The 17,353-nt window shown below is 40.2% G+C and overlaps 1 protein-coding gene across 2 annotated transcripts in view; it reads left to right on the top strand.

Annotated features, from left to right (window-relative positions):
* HECTD4 (HECT domain E3 ubiquitin protein ligase 4) overlaps positions 1–17,353 on the top strand; it is a 157,809-nt gene that overhangs the window by 25,160 nt on the left and 115,296 nt on the right. For both annotated transcript variants that reach the window (XM_028147247.2, XM_028147249.2), the window contains exon 2: positions 15,579–16,096. In XM_028147247.2, coding sequence (XP_028003048.2) covers positions 15,579–16,096 — 518 coding nt within the window. The remainder of the gene's footprint in view (positions 1–15,578; positions 16,097–17,353) is intronic.

Consider the following 17,353-nt stretch of genomic DNA (forward strand, 5'->3'; position numbering starts at 1 on the left):
AGAGAATTCAGAAAGTTGAAGATAGTGTAAGAAGCCTCTGGGACAACTTCAAGCGAACCAACATCAGAATTATGGGGGTACCAGAAGAAGAGGGAGAGCAAGATGCTGAAAACCTATTTGAAGAAATAATGAACGAAAACTTCCCCCACCTGATGAAAGAAATAGACTTACAAGTCCAGGAAGCGCACAGAACCCCAAACAAAAGGAATCCAAAGAGGACCACACCAAGACACATCATAATTAAAATGCCAAGAGCAAAAGACAAAGAGAGAATCTTAACAAGCAGCAAGAGAAAAACAGTTAGTTACCTACAAGGGAGCTCCCATACGATTATCAGCTAATTTCTCAACAGAAACCATGCAGGCCAGACGGGAGTGGCAAGAAATATTCAAAGTGATGAATAGCAGGAACCTACAACCAAGACTACTCTACCCAGCAAAGTTATCATTCAGAATTGAAGGGCAGATAAAGACCTTCACAGATAAGAAAAAGCTAAAGGAGTTCATCACCACCAAACCAGCATTATATGAAATGCTGAAAGGTATTCTTTAAAAAGAGGAAAAAGAAGAAGAAAGATAAAAATTATGAACAACAAATACATATCTATCAACAAGTGAATCTAAAAGTCAAGTGAATTAAAAATCTGAAGAACAGAATAAACTGGTGAACTTAATAGAATCAGAGGCATAGAATGGGAGTGGATTTATAATTCTCAGGGGGAAAGGGGTGTCTGTGTGGGGAGTATGGGAAGAGACTGGACAAAAATCATACACCTATGGATAAGGACAGTGGGGGGGGGGAAGGTAAGGGCAGAGGGGGGTTGGGAACTGGGTGGTGGGGAGATATGTGGGGAAAAAGGAGAAACAATTGTAATCTGAACAATAAAGATTCATTTAAAAAAAACAAAAAAAACAAAACAAAAAAAAATCATTCAACCTTTATGTTTACTGGGCTTTACTTTTTTTAAAAAATATATTTTGTTGATTTTTTACAGAGAGGAAGGGAGAGGGATAGAGAGTTAGAAACATCGATGAGAGAGAAACATCGATCAGCTGCCTCCTGCACACCCCCTCCTGGGGATGTGCCCGCAACTAAGGTACATGCCCTTGACCGGAATCGAACCTGGGACCCTTGAGTCCACAGGCCGACGCTCTGTCCACCAAGCCAAACTGGTTAGGGCTGGGCTTTACTTTTTTATCTCCATGATCTGTCCAAGCTAAGAAGTGAACTATTTCGCCCTAGCTGGTTTGGCTCAATGGGTAGAGTGTTGGCCTGCGGATTGAAGGGTACTGGGATGAAGGATTCCGGTCAAGAGCACATGCTAGGGTTGCGGGCTCAATCCCCAGTAGCGGGTGTGCAGGAGGCAGACAATCAATGATTCACTCCCATCATTGATGTTTCTATCTCTCTCTTCTTCTCCCTTCCTCTTTGAAATCAATAAAAAAAAAAAATCTTTTAAAAAGAAGTGAACTATTTCTGCCCAGAGGATTATAATCAACTGGGACAGGGACTTGGCAGAACCAATGAGGTCGACAGCCTGAAAAAGCTCAAGCAGGGAGTTCTGTGTATTGTCCTGTTACACGTCATCCATTTAAATGGAATGTGTTTATAGTTCATATGGCAAACAATTGGCATGAGAGCAAACACAGCTTGGGCCAACATACTGTCCTTATGTTCTAAATCAGCAGTTCCTAACACCTGCCTCGGGGCCCCCTCTCCTTCTGCCCTGCGCATTGCTGCATTGGGAGAGCACAGTGATTGGGGAGAGGTGCTGTTTCTCAGCCATGGTGGAACAGAAGGATGTTTGTGAATCATAGCTCCAAGTTCTGTCCATGAGGGGGCCAATATTATTCCTAATAGCCGATGGTTAGTGGTAGGTAACTGACGTGCAGGTAAATTAATTTTACATGATTTGTATTTAAATCACTAGGTTATTCCCAATACTGGAGTTTCATTTTTCAAAAGGAACTACTTCTGACGCTAACTAATTTTTCATCAGAGATTTTTTTTTTTAGCTTTATTGAAGTATTGGGGTCCCTTGGCCTGGCCTGCGGGATCAGGCGGAAACCGGCTCTCCGACATCCCCCGAGAGGTCTTGGATTGCGAGAGGGGGCAGGCCAGGCCAAGGGACCCCATCGGTGCACGATCAGGGCGGGGAGGAACGCAGGAGGTTGGCCAGCCAGGGAGGGACTTCGTGAGGGCTCCAGGGCGTGTCTGGCCTGTCTCACTCAGTCCCGATCATCTGGACTCCAGCAGCAAGCTAACCTACCGGTAGACTGTCTGCCCCCTGGTGGTCAGTGCACATCATAGCGAGCGGTTGAGTGGCCTTAGCATATCATTAGCATATTACGCTTCAATTAGTTGAACAGCCAACTGGACACTTAGCATGTTAGGCTTTTATTATATAGGATAACTAGCAAGAGATTTTAAAATTCAACATTTGTCACCCCATGAAATATATAAATATATATTTTATATAATAAATACATAGGTTTATGAAAAAATAAGATGTAAAAAATTTAGGCCCACAGGATTGCAAACTATTGTCAGAGGTCAAATTCAACCCACAGAGGTTTTGTTTGGCATGTAAAATTTCACAAGTACTTGAATTTGAGTGCCTCTAGAAGGTACATGCATTTTCCAGTTTACTGTGGACCTCACTGTTTTGTTTTTGGTATTTTTTGGTGTATGTTTTTATTGATTTCAGAAAGGAAGGGAGAGAGAGAGAAACATCAATGATGAGAGAATCATTGATCGGCTGCCTCTTGCACACCCCCTAGTGGGGATCGAGCTTCAGCCCAGGCATGTGCCCTTGACTGGAATTGAATCGTAACCCTTCAGTCCGCAGGCTGACACTGTTCACTAAGCCAAACTGGCTAGGACCCTCACAGTTTTCTGTATTTATGTGTATATGAAATACTAATCCAAATAATTGATAACCTGTTTCTCCTAGGAAAGCTCTTATTTAGGAATATGAAATTCCATATCTCCTGATTTTAAAAATGAGAGCAACTGAGTGTGGCTGTCATTGAGCACATTCCCCTGCTCCCTTCTCCTTTCCCCAGACTCTGAATTCATGGTTGGGGAAAATAAGCTGCCAGTAACTCTCAGAGCAATTTTGGAGACTGTAGAAATTCAGGAGACATGGTAGCCTCAACACAAAAGTTTTAGCTCCTGCTCATGGAGTGGTCATTTCTCTCTCTCTGGAAACCCAAGAGTCTCTTCAACCAATAGATTGTTTTGATTTTATTTTGTTTGTTTTTTGGTTTTGGAGAATGTAGAACCTGTCATTTAAACGAGGGACAATTTATATTCAGTAATAGGCTTCATCCCAAACGAAATTTTGGGTGGCAGTGGAGAGAGGGTGGACAGGGTTTTCTAAGTCATATTTGATAAGAATCACTGGGCTGTCTGTTACTTATACAGATTCCTACGCCCTCTGATGGAAGGTGTAGGGTGTGGGGATACAGTATGTTTCTCTAACCAGTGTGTAAGGTGATTTTTTTAAAAACATATTTTTATTGATTTCAGAGAGGAAGGAAGAGAGTTAGAAATATCAATGATGAGTGAGAATCATTGATTGGCTACCTCTTGCACACCCCACACTCACTGGGGTTTGAGCCCACAACCCAGGCATGTACCATGACCTCCTTGTTTGTAGGTAATCACTCAACCGCTGAGCCACACTGGCTGGGCCCTAAGGTGATTCTTAGCATGTGTGGGAAACACTGCTGGTGTGGTTCAGAATTGAGTTCTGAGTTTAGAGATTGCCTTTTAATCCTAGTTCACAATTTACTAATTATGTGACCGTGGCCATTGGCTTAATTTTCTAAACCAGCTGTTTTCTTATTGTAAAACTAGAGGCCTGGTGCACAAAATTTGTGCATGGGTAGGGACCCTAGGCCTGGCCGGCGATCAGGGCTAATCTGCAGAGTGACCAGCGGGGTGATCAGGGGGCCCCCGCTGGCACCTGCCTTGGCTGGCCTGGCGCTGCCCGCTCGCTGGTTCTGCCCCTGCCACTGCCACTGCCACTGGTTGCCTCTCTCTGCAGGGCGACTGGCGGGGTGATTGGGGGTCCCCCATTGGCTGGCTTGGGGCCTGCAGGCTAGGGGCAGCTCCTGCATTGAGCATCTGCCTCCTGGTGGTCAGTGCGCCTCATAGTGACCAGTTGTTCTGCCGTTCAGTCGATTTGCATATTAGGCTTTTATTATATAGGATGAGCACAACACTGCTACTTACCTACCTTATGCTATGATTTTCCAGATAAGGAAAATGGAAATGGAAGTTTCAGCATAGCTTCTGGCACATAAAAATTTGGTAAATGCAGCTCCCTCACTACCAGGCTTCCTGTATGCTCTAGAGCCTATAGGAAAGACTATTTGCTTTCTATTCTTCCTAAAATAACTTCTTACAAAAGTCATATATGTTCTCTGGAGAGAATTTAAACAAAAGAAAAATATAAATTATTTGTACTTTTTTTCATGAAATTACTTCTTTCTGTAGACAAATGTTATAATGTGATTAATATATAGTAATTTTCTTTTGTAAAATACTTAATTGTCCTCAAATTGCTTATTTTGCTATTTATCTTTGTGTTTATTATATTATTAAGGTTTGCTTTTATTGCTTGATTAGTTTTTGTTTGTGCTTATAGATAAGGTTTAGAGGCTTGCTTATTGTTTTTGTGTTGTTCTTGATACAAAACTTTTGTATGCAGTAGGAAAATCTTGAGACAGTTCAGAGATCTACTGCCAGATTTGTTTCCAGTCTCCTGTGCTTTCTATTAGCACCTGTGTGCCTCTGCTATGTTGAGCTTTTTAGAAACTCTTGAGTTTAGCTAGTTTTGGAATTTGTTTTTTGGACAGAGGTATTTTTTTAAATTATGAGACAGGACCTATAGCTCAATGAATGCTATATTTTTCAGATATCGAAGGTAAAGCTATAGGTTATGAGCCAGTTTAGGTTTCTAATGTTTAAATGAGAGGGAAACAAATGGATAAGTAAAACTTTAGGGTTGATAGTCACATGTAATTACTTTGGGTGAGCAATATTTGACATGTGTTAATTTCATCAAAGTTTTGCCTTTTGATATAAACCCATTTTAGCCAATAATTTCTGGATTTGTCCCTGATTTCTGAGGTGTGAGTTGAATATCTAAATACTTAACGTGGTTAAGCTTTATGTTACCTTCTTTTTAGTGATTTATTGTTGCACTCCTTGTTCCCAGTTTCCAACGACATATGAAATCTTAGCTAGTGTGGCGAGCCGGCACGGCCATGGCATACTCAGCCCCACGTTGGGTGCCTTATGTGCCACACCAGCTCAGCCGGGTGTGGTGAGCCTGAGAGGGGGCGGTGAAGGATTGAGAAAAGACAGACAAGAGAATGAAGGCTGGGGCTGGGTGGGACGCTGTCCTCTCTGATGGAGAGCTAGCGACAGCTCCACAGCCTGTATGTCGTCTCTTATCTTATAGCCAGATTCCACGAGGCAAAGTAAGGGCATGGTTACAACGTTCTCCTGGGTTTCGAATCTACTCAATTACATGCACCTGAATTCTATCAAGCCCACATCACTCAGGCACGTGGGGCCACGTGTTCGGACCATAGATTCACGCTTACAACTACAGCTGTGGGCTATAATTGTGCTGGGACTTGCACGTGGCAATGAGAGGACTGTGCCCTCTCATTAGTCCAAGGCTTGAACCTGTCCAAACACTAGCCGCTCCCCACAAGCTAGAAAAGGTACATTTAATTTTAGCTAGATGGTTAGATTTTCTGAACATTCGTTCTTTGCAGACTGAGGGAGACAGATGGATTTGAATTCTAAAGTGGAATCTTGATTAAGTAGAAGAAATAACCAGTAAAGTGATAGACGAGGTTTCCAGGCAGTTTTAATTAGTCAGGCACAGCTGTGAGTGGGAATTGATGAGAAAGGCAAGATTCAGTGGCATGAAAGATGCAGCATTTCTCATGTTTCTTAGATGTGGTTAGGGGTCAGCCATGGTGATCGGTAATTTTTATTGAATAGTCACTGGGTGCATATTCATGTCCAGCCAAACAGTTACCAGCCGTGGGTTTAGAACTCATGCACCGATCTTATCATCAGTGTATGAATGAAACTGACTTCAGCTTTCTTGTTCACGTTGTCTAGAAGGTGAGGTTGGGAGTCTCAGGCAGAAGTTGTGCTGATCTGGGGGTGCATTTGGATGTGGTGCCTCATTGTGCCTATTGCATTCTGTTGTTCTGTTTTCTTTGGGGGGCATGCAGGTGCACTACTGGGTAGCATTTTTAGTCATTCACTCATTCAATAAATATTTATTGAGCATCTATTTTGTGCCAGGTTTTCTGATGCTTGGGATACCTTAGGGGGAAAATAGACAAAGTTGTAAGCTATATTGCTAGAATTTGAAATAAATTTGAATTTGAAAAAGATTTTTTTCAAGTAATATTAACTGAATTTATGAGTGCTCACTACATGCCAGGTGCTGTGCTCTGTGTCTTATTTCAGGAGAAACGAATCAAAGTATACTGAGATTTTCAGTGCAGAAGATATAAAGATGAATGAATCAAAGTCTGCACCTTTGAGGAGTTTACAATCTATCAGAAGCCTTCTTTCACATAATACTTATCCATAAAACTTGTATTCTAGCTCTAGCCGGTTTGGCTCAGTGGATAGAGCTTAGGCCTGTGGACCAAAGGGGCCTGGGTTCGATTCAGGTCAAGGGCACGTACCTCAGTTGCAGGCTCCTCCCTGACCCGGACCCTGGTCGGGGCTTGTGCAGAAGGCAGCCAATTGATGTGTTTCTCTCACATTTATGTTTCTCTCTGTCTTTTCCACTCTCTTCTACCCAATGGAAAAGTATCCCTGGGTGGGGATTAAGAAAAAGAAAAATAACCTTATATTTTAATTGAGCATATGATTAGACTCCCTTCTGTGCACAATTCTGAGGATCAACAAACTTTGCAAACTAGGGCTCTCTCTATCCTATGGGAGATTGGGTCATCACAATTAATGTCAGATGGGCTTCCTGAATGCTCTCAATCAAGTGGTTACACAGAACAGGGTTTCTCAATATCAGCCAGATGATTTAAGTTGTGAGGGCTTCCTGTGCATTGAGGATGTTTAGTAGCATCCCTGACCTTTACCAGTAGCACCTCTATACTTGTGACAACCAAATGTTACATCCTCTGGGAGGCAATCTCTGTCCACCCTCCTACCCCTGCCACCTTTAAGAGTCTCTACCTAGACATTAGTCTCCCTGGACAACCAACAGCTCCTTCCAGAGGCAGATGCAACTATAGCATCATTGAGAGCTAAGCTTGTGCATCAGCTCATGCTGTTCCTAAAAATAAGAAGCCCTTGAGCTATGCATACCTTATACAGGTAATACTTTCCTTTTACAGTGATGCTATCTAGAGAAACCACTAAGTGCTAGTCAACACTGGAGATAATGATCTTGGTCTGCTTTATAGGGCTGGAATAATAATAGGAACTGAAACATTTTTTACTAATATATAATATAGTATATACTCAAACATATATATGTAAGGTATATATATCTTTTGGGAAGAACTTTTGAATATATATTCCCCCAAAATGTATACACACACTTTGAATAATTATAAAGTAATTGTTTACTAAAATACATTTCATTTTCAAAATTGAGCTATCAGCTGTTAAAGTGTGTATACATTTTTGGGGACACCCTGTATATATATTCTGTGATCCCATCACCCAGTTAAGAAATAAATGGATTCTTAACTAGTACCTTTAAAGCCCTGTGTGTTCTACAATTTAACCCTCCTCTCCATGTAAGAAACCACTATCCTGAATTTTGTTTTTATTTTCTTTGTTGGTTTTTAAAAAATATTTTTATTGTTTTTAGACAGGAAGGGAGAGGGAGAGAGAAATAGAAACATCAATGATGAGAGAGAATCATTGATTGGCTGCCTCCTGCATGCCCCACATTGGGGGTCGAGCCCACAACCCAGGCATGTGCCCTAACCAGGAATCAAACCGTGACCTCCTGGTTCATAGGTTGATGCTCAACCACTGAGCCAAGCCAGCCAGGCACCAAGACTATATATATATATTTTAAGTAAATACATCCAGGAATTCTGATAAATACTGAATTTTCATCAAAGTTCCCTATTGTGCTGTGCATCCCAGTAACGTTCTATTTCTGCTTCTTCTGGAGCAGTGGTCGGCAAACTCATTAGTCAACAGAGCCAAATATCAACAGTACAGCGATTGAAATTACTTTTGAGAGCCGAAAACCGACTTCTGCGCATGGGCCATGAAGTTTCAATCACACTGTACGTGGTATTTTGTGGAAGAGCCACACTCAAGGGGCCAAAGAGCCTTATGTGGCTCGCGAGCCGCAGTTTGCCGACCACTGTTCTGGAGCAATGTCATCCTTTCCCCCTTAGCAGCCCTTCAGTCTTACGAAGGCAGTCCCTCTTCCCACTCATCTCTTTTCTAGGCCACACATCCTCAGTTTCTTAACCATTTCGAATGTGACACGATTACCAGGTTAGTCAAATCGTCCCCTCCTGGACACACTTGAGTCTCTTAATGACATCTTAAAATGAGGTACTCTGGACTGAACAGGATATTCCAGTTATAGTTTGACCATTGCAGAATATAAATGGATTATCACCACCCTTGCTACAGACACTGGAATTCTACTAATGCATTTTAAGATTGCATTAGCATTTTTAAAAATAGTGTTGGCTCAAAAGAAGCATGTGTTAAATTCAAATCTCCTTTACCGCACCCCCAACCCTTCAGCTTTTATCTAGTCAAGTCTTCCTTCTTGTAGGGTTATCCAGAAAAATTCCTTTCTTGGTGGTAATCGCTCTAAAATAAGGAAGTATCTGTAATGTTCTAACAATCGTTTAGCGGTTTCCACTTTTTCAGAGCACTCCTGGTACATCATTTCCTTTGATCTTAACAACGATGTAAAATAGAAACAGGTGTTACCTGTTTTACAGATGTAGAAATACAGACTGAGAAGATTTAAGTAAAATGACTACAGGAAACAGTTATTTCAGAGGCTAGGCTTCACCTAGTCCCTCTAACTCAGTGGTTTGCAATCTTGGCTGCACACTGCTTTCACTTCTGGAGTTAAAAAAAGAAAGAAAGGAGGGAGGGAGGGAGGAAAAGAGGGAGGAAAAGCCTAGGTCCCCTCCCCAGATAAGCAGACTAGGATGGGGCCCACTCATTAGTACTGTTTGTTGTTTTTTATTACAATTGACATACAGTATTACATTAGTTTCAGGTATACAACATAGTGATTAAACATTTATAGACCTTATGAAGGCTCACCCTGAGAAGCCCAGTACCCATTTGACAGCATACATAGTTATTACTATATCATTGAACTATATTCCCTGTGCTGTATGTTACATCCCCATGACTGTTTTTATAACAGATGATTTGTACTTCTTAAACCCTTCCTCCTTTTCACTCATCCGCCCAGCCCCCACTAGTATTATGAAAAAGCTCTCAAAGCAATTCTAATATTCAGCCAGGCTGAGAACAACTGCCCTAACTCATATTCTGGTGACCCCTTCTTCTATCGAATGTGTTTTCTTCATCGAATTAAAAGGCTCTTATGTGGAAGATAATAGTATTTTTCCATTGCTCCAGAATGCAGAAGTATAATCAATCCAAGTGAGGGGTGTTATTCAGATATACAGTGGGAACCAGCTGTATGTCCTAAGATAATTATTCTTGGAATTTATGTATCTTCTCATTAATTTATCAAACTTTTATGTGGCCAGACACAGTGCTAAGCTCTGCTGATACAAATATGAATAAGATATGGTTTTCCCCTTTCAGGACTCACAGTTAAAAGAGGGGGGCACACTGTAAATACAATTATAGTAGAGTGTGGTGTTACACATATTGGACTTGTATGATTTCTTTAAGTTTTTACATTTTTATTTAAAAACTGTCAACAGTGATTTTTCTTACTAAAACATGTTTATGCTAAGTATTTGAATATATCACACCATGGTAGTCTTTATGTTGTTATGTAATTCAAGTAATTAACAGATAAAGTTGGTTTTTTGAAATATCTTTTTTTCTTTAAATACTCCTAGTAACATTTATAATAGTATTAAAACCATTTTGAGGAGTTTATTCTACATCTTTCTCCAAATTTTATTCTGTTGATTATAAACATAGGGAGATGATCTGTATTGGTTCTGCCATGAATTATGTTGGTGAAAAAATGACTTGATAACGTGAAAAGATTTTGATGCCCTGGATCAACTTTCAATTTTGAACATCACTCCCTACATTTCCTTAATGTACAGCCTTTATTAAAAAACAGCAGACATTTTTTTCACATAGTTTGTGGCTGATCTGCTGATAGAGGTATGTGCTAGATACTATGGAAACATGGAGAAGCTAATTCTGGAAAGGGAAAGAGGGAGAAAGAAGAAATCAGTTTCTCAAAGTAGGTGGCAGAGCTGCATTTTGAAAGATAGGTAGGATTTAGACTGACAAAAGATGAAAGTTAGGAAAAGGCCAGGACAAGATGGAACTTTCATGCAAAAGTTTGAATGGTGATTTCTTATATGTTGAATCCTTACAGTTCTAACAATCCTGCTATCAATAGCAGTTATAGAAAGGTCTGGGAAAAATCACCATTTCTTGGAGAAAGTTTGACAGAGCTGAGCCAAATAATCTGTAACAAATCAGAGTCTATTTCTAGTTTTGGCACCAAGCTATGGGCTTAAATTTATGAATTAAAGTGTGAAACTTAATCCTGGTTATCAGTTAAGTTAAAGACACTTTTAAAAAATTGTTGAAAGAGAATGTGAATGAACATATATTTCCAAGCTTGGATAAAGTCATGTAACTTCAGGGTCTAATTTAATGGATAAGTGATCCACTCTTGATATAGGCTTTCATATCAGAGATGGAATTTCACCCTTCCATTCACAATTCATTTTACTTGGTTCACATGAGAACTTTCTAATCTTCTTTGAATTACCATATGCAATTCAGTGTGGCCATGATTGCCATCTATATAATGTGAAAAATGGTAGGAAAATCTGTAAAAGGGTTTCAAAATTCACTCCAACATTTGAGAGGGTTTCATTATTCTATACCCTTTATTTAAAAGTTTTGTGTTGAGGTTGCAAGTCTGGCCAGTTGGTCTGCTTTGAAATGATCCAGGTATAGCCGAGATCGGTTTGGCTCAGTGGATAGAGCGTCGGCCTTTGGACTGAAGGGTCCCAGGTTCGATTCCAGTCAAGGGCATGTGCCTTGGTTGCGGGCACATCCCCTGGGGGGGTGTGCAGCAGGCGGTTGATCGATGTTTCTCTCTCATCGATGTTTCTAGCTCTCTATCCCTCTCCCTTTCTCTCTGTAAAAAAATCAATAAAATATATTTTTTAAAAATGAAATAATCCAGGTATAAATGCCTTTTATGCTCACAGGTTCATATAATGAATTGACTGGGTTAATGTACCATACTAGGTAGTATAGTAATATAATTCATCTATTTGGAGCCTGAGTGATCCTGAGATTTATTTATTTAAATATATTTTTATTGATTTTAGAAAGGAAGGGAGAGGAAGAGAGAGATAGAAACATCAATGATGAGAGAGAATCATTGATTGGCTGCCTCCTACGTGCCCCCTACTGGGAATCGAGCCTGCAACCCGGGCATGTGCCCTTGGCTGGAATCGAACCCGGGACCCTTCAGTCCACAGGCCAACACTCTATCCACCAAGCCAGACTGGTTAGGGTCTGAGTTTTTAAATACACCTTACTCTTGGAGAGTGAGAGGTTTTATTGTTCATTGATAGTTCCCACCATCTATGGTGGTCTTACCTATCCCACCCACTACCCAGCCTTTCCTCCTAATCAGGAATATAATCAATCTTATGTTGAGATAAACTGCTTCCAAAGTACAACAGATGGAACTAAGAAGTGATTTAAGTGCCCTAGCTGGTTTGTCACAGTAGATAGAGTGTCAGCCTGCTGACGGAAGGGTCCCAGGTTTGATTCCGGTCAAGGGCACAAGCCTGGATTTCGGGCTCGATCCCCAGTATGGGACATACAGGAGGCAGTTGATCAGTGATTCTCTCTCATCGTTGATGTTTCTGACTCTCTCCCTTCCTCTCTGAAATCAGTAAAAAAACATATATATATTTTAAAAAAGTGATTCAAGTACCACTTTCTTCGGTACTTGTGATTATACTTTGTTAGATATGTCCCCCTAACTGTAAATATATCTATTGTAGCACTATCTGATTACCAGTTATTTAAAGACTAGTGGTCCAATGCATGAAATTCGTGCATGGGGCGGGGGGTGTCCCTTAGCCCGGACTGCACCCTCTCCAATCTGGGACCCCTTGGGGGATGTTCAACTGCCGGTTTAGGCCCGATCCCTGTGCAATCCGGGACCTCTGGCTCCTAACCGCTCGCCTGCCTGCCTGCCTGATCGCCCCTAACAACTCTGCCTGCTGGCCTTCTCGCCCCCAACTGCCCCCCCCCTGCTGGCTTACTCCCAACTCTCCCCCCCCCGCCGGCCTGATCCCCCCAACTGTCCTCCCGCCAGCCTACTCACCCCCAACTGCCCTCCCCTCATGGCCTGATCGCCTCTAACCTCCTTGGCCCCCCCACCATGGCTTTGTCCGGAAGTTCTTCTGGTCTAATTAGCATATTACCCTTTTATTAGTATAGATAATGTTTGCTTGTGAAAAACATCAGCTTGTTATGACTGCCTTTTAAAAAAATTGATTTGAGAAAGAAGAAAGAGAAACATCAATTTGTTGTTCCACTTATTTATGCATTTATTGGTTGATTCGTGTATGTGCCCTGACCTGGGAATTAAACCTGCAACCTGGGTATTATGGGATGATGCTCTAAACTACAGAGCTACCCAGCCAGGCCTGGGCCATGACTGCTTTTTTAAAAATATAAACTATTTAACTCATCACTATTGTTTCTTTTCTTTTTTTTAAATAGGGACCCCCCCACTCCCATGATTCTATTACCATAATTACCAGTGACATTTCAAACTTGAACAAGCATGTTTTACATAGTCCTATTATAGGGCATGTACATTTTTATACTGCTTTTTGTTGCTGTATGGCTAAAATTTTTTCATTATTGCATAATATTCCATGTGATGCATTATAATTTAATCAAACACTTCTCTTTTGGACATTGAGATGTCTTCTACTTTTTCCACTATAATAAGACTGCAATGAACATCTTTGTACGTTTTTTATTTCTGTAACATTTCTTCAGGGTAAATTTTTAGAAATTGGATTACTTTCTATTTCTCTCAGAAGTAGGCTTAATATATCTTTTAGCTTTTTACTTACCCTTTTTGGGGAATTTTATCTCTGCTCTCCTTATATCTCAGATTTGGCTGGCAAAGAATATTTTGCCTAACTTTTATTAGCTCTCCAGATGATTGTTGTTGTTTTAGCTTAAAAACACATGTCATGTATGATAAAATTACAGTGAGGGTATGAGTTACTTTGAAAGTTATTCCCTTAATTGAGGTGACTTGAGCATTATCTCCAAAGTACAGTTAGTGACCCTTCCTTCTGATTAAGGGTGACAGGGATCTTCCCTTTTTCTTAAAGAACTCTTCTCCCTTTTAAAGAAAAGAATATTAATTTTCTAATGACATTTTGGTATTTTATCTTCTTGGTCAAGAGCAGTTACTGAGGACAGTGGTTTTATATGAGAACAAATCATTTAATATTCATAAGGACCAGAATAGATCCTCCAGACTGACTTACTAAAACCCTAAGGTATGATATCTTTATAAAATGATTTTAGGCCATGACCTTCAAACTTTAGAAATTCTTAAAAAATGAAAAAAAAAAAAATGGCAGCAGAGCGGACAGTTCTTAGTGTTCTAAAAGGGCCATTGAAATGCTGAGAAGTCTAATGGATTTCTGAAAGCATTGTGTGTGTGTTAGGTACTGCTAAATCAATATACATAACAGTCACTTAAGTGTATATTATATAATATTTGGTTAATTATATTATAACTCATATTGTTTCAGAATGTCTTTCAAGTGGAATGCTAAAAATAAGCTGAAGTACTTATAAAAATAGAACCATCAGAAAAACGCAGAAGTATATTATATATATTTTTTCAGCTACTCTTAATATTTGAAGTTAGCTATGGACTCTGTCATACACATTATTTTATGAACAAGGAAATACCACATTTCAGAAGCACTTATGTTTGAGATTGATAAAAAAAAAAAGAATAGCCGGGTTTAATGTTACCAAGTTGTTCTTTGATTCTTTTTATTTGTTATTTATTTTTAATTTTTAAAAATGTTTTCATGTGTCTGCTTTTAATCTTTTTTCTTGTGAAATTTGGATCATATGTTTTATCTGTTGACATATAATATCATATAGTTAATTATCCTTTGCAATGTTGCATGTGGCTATTAGTATTCCACCCGTGTTATATTTTAAATGTTCTCCTATTATAATTTGTTAGAAGTAATGCTACAGTGAACATTCTTGCATTTTACATTTTTCTTTAAATGTATCTTTATGAGATATTCCTAGGAGTAATGTTACTTACTAAAATACAAGAATATTCTCTCAGACTTAAGAAATTTGCCAAGATTATTATTTTATTTAGTTACTGTGTATTTTAAAATGTGCTTCGATTCTTGAGTCTAGTAAAAGCCTGTATTGCATTTCTTAGTAGTTGCTTCATATAACGTAAGTAGAATGTCAGTGTACCTTAAGTAAAAATATATATGGAGCACATGAATTTTATATCAAAGAGTTGTATTGGATGAAAATCACATAACCAATGTTGGAAAGCTTTTTAAAAAATGCAACAATATTTTTTATTTGCTTAGATGTTCATAACTGGGAAGGTAATACAATTTAAAGTTGTGATTTTTTTTTTTTACATCATTCAAATATATCTCAATCTTTGGTTGTTGATCATCATGGTGGAAGCTGATTGCTGATTTTTTGAAAAAAGAAAAAAGGGCCCAGCCGGTGTAGCTCAGTGGGTTGAGTGTTAACCTTGGATCGATTCCAGGTCAGGGCACATGCCTGGGTTGTGGGCTTGATCCCCAGTGTGCGGCGTGCAGGAGGCATCCGATCAATGGTTCTCTCTCATCATTGATGTTTCTATCTCTCTCTCCCTCTCACTTCCTCCCTGAAATCAATAAAAATATATTATTTTAAAAAAGGAAAAAAGGGCAGTCTAATTTCCTTGGATATGATTACAGCTTTAAGGTATATGATTGCCCTTGAAAAGTGATAATTTTTTAAGGAACTTGTGTTATTTTATCAATTGCCAGGTGAAAAATAACCAAAAGGGTAATTTGTATTTGATGAATCTCGATAAAAGGTAGGGAAATAGTTTTGTATGACTTGATGGTGAAGAACATTTAATCATTATTTGCATGGCTCTAGCTGGGTGGTTGGGTGTCATCCGTACAGTAAGGTTGCAGGTTCCATTCCTGGTCAGGGCACACACGGGAGGCAACCAATCCATAGATGAAAGCAACGGTGAAAGCAGTATATAACTTTTTCTCTATTGTTTCTTTTTTTAGATTTTAACATTTGAGACCAAGAACCCGATGGAATTAGCAGAACGTTTGCGCTCTGTCTGTGGGAATCAGAGTAATGCCTATGCCCGCCTGCTGGAATACCGCCTGAATGCCTTGCGAGGACTGTGGAATGCCCAGCGCCAGCTGGCCTTGGAAGAACAGCATGAAAGGGAAAGTTCGGGTGATGAAGAAACGTTGGCCCTGCTCAAACGCCAGGGCTTGTTGCAGCAACCCGAGCAAGCTCCCTTCACATCCCGGATGGGGCTCCTGCTGGTCTTCCCCCTTATTCAGTCCCAGAGTAGAACAGACCCCTCTCTCTGTAACATTACTGCTGAGGTGCTATTGAACTGCCTTCGCGACTGCCAGCCTTTGAGCTTGACCAAGGAGCCTGCTGACTGTCTCAATGGAATTGAAACTTTGCTGTGCTCTTGGCTAGAGGAAACTTCTGACACAGGCCGACACATCCCTCATAAGCAAAAAGAAAATGCTGCTGCTGCCCTGGTGGCTTTGGCATGTGCCAGGTAAGGAAAATCAAATGTACCACTTGGTGACCTTGTGACTGCTGCGCTGCCTGGGTAGGGTGAGTGAATCAGAGAGCAAGCATATTTGATGGGAGTCTTAGCATTCAGAAGTCCTCCTCTGTCTTCAGTATTGAATTCATGGCCTTGACAGTACATAAGATGCTTTCTCACCAAAACTTGGCACCAGCAGCCTAAACTGGAACCTAAGTTCACGTTTTGCTTTCTGTTATACCATGGTAACAGCTTGAACTGGAGAATCAACACTTGCTATTATCTACTCACCCCTGAGATGATTAGTGTTTTCCATCAGGTAGTTCGTGGAAGGTGTTCTATCTGTGTTTCTTCTGGAAGGACAGTTAAAAAGTTTATAGAGCTTTAAAAATTTTTTATGTGTATTTATAAGGAGTGCATTAGCAGGTGAGTGGGTTTTTACTCACCTGGACTCAGTCACACTGACTTGGTCACAAATTATATTTTTGGACCCTGATGTTTGCCTCCATCATTTAATTGAAAGATCTCTCTGTATATAACAAGATTTAATAGTGTGCTGTTCCTTGTATGTAAGTTGATGTTATTGATCCACTGTCAATAGGAAAAGTGCTTGAAGTTACTTTTCTGGGAGAAGATTTCTACATTCTCCTGCCCAGTATCCTGTATGATCACTGGCACACATTTGTGAGAAAAAAGATTCACTACCCTTGCTTTCCTCTAAGCTAGTTGTCTAGAGACCATTGTCTGACAGATTAGTGTCACTATTTGTCCTTCTTCAGAATTTTTTTGATTGGGTTCTTTTCTTTTTTTTTAAAGCCAAGAGTATGTGAGAAAATTCTTCTTGGAGAATTATGAAGTTCTTAGCAAAGTTTACATGAGAGTGAGGGGGCAGACAGCTAGCAACAAATACATGTATAAGATAATTTCAGAGAGGGGTAGTCGCTGTAAGTGAACAAATCAGGCTATTTTGATAGAGAATGGCTAAGTGGAGGTGGGGCAGCATTAGCTAATGATACCAGGGAAGGACTGCTGGAAAGGTGACATTTGAACTGAGGCCTGCATGGTGAGAAAGAGGCAGCCACGCAACAAAGCCAGTGACCGAGTTCCAGGCAAGAGGAGCCGCAGTGGCATGACTCTGATGCTCCTTCTGTGTTTCGGGGAGTGAGGGGACAGCGAAGTCAGCAGGGTAGCTGGAAGGCAATGGTAGAAGGAGAGGAGCAGGTGAGGTTTGCAGATCCCGTAGTGGCTTAGGAGCCATGGGAGGAA

This window comes from Eptesicus fuscus, chromosome 23 (assembly GCF_027574615.1).
Source record: "Eptesicus fuscus isolate TK198812 chromosome 23, DD_ASM_mEF_20220401, whole genome shotgun sequence".
NCBI lineage: Eukaryota > Metazoa > Chordata > Mammalia > Chiroptera > Vespertilionidae > Eptesicus > Eptesicus fuscus.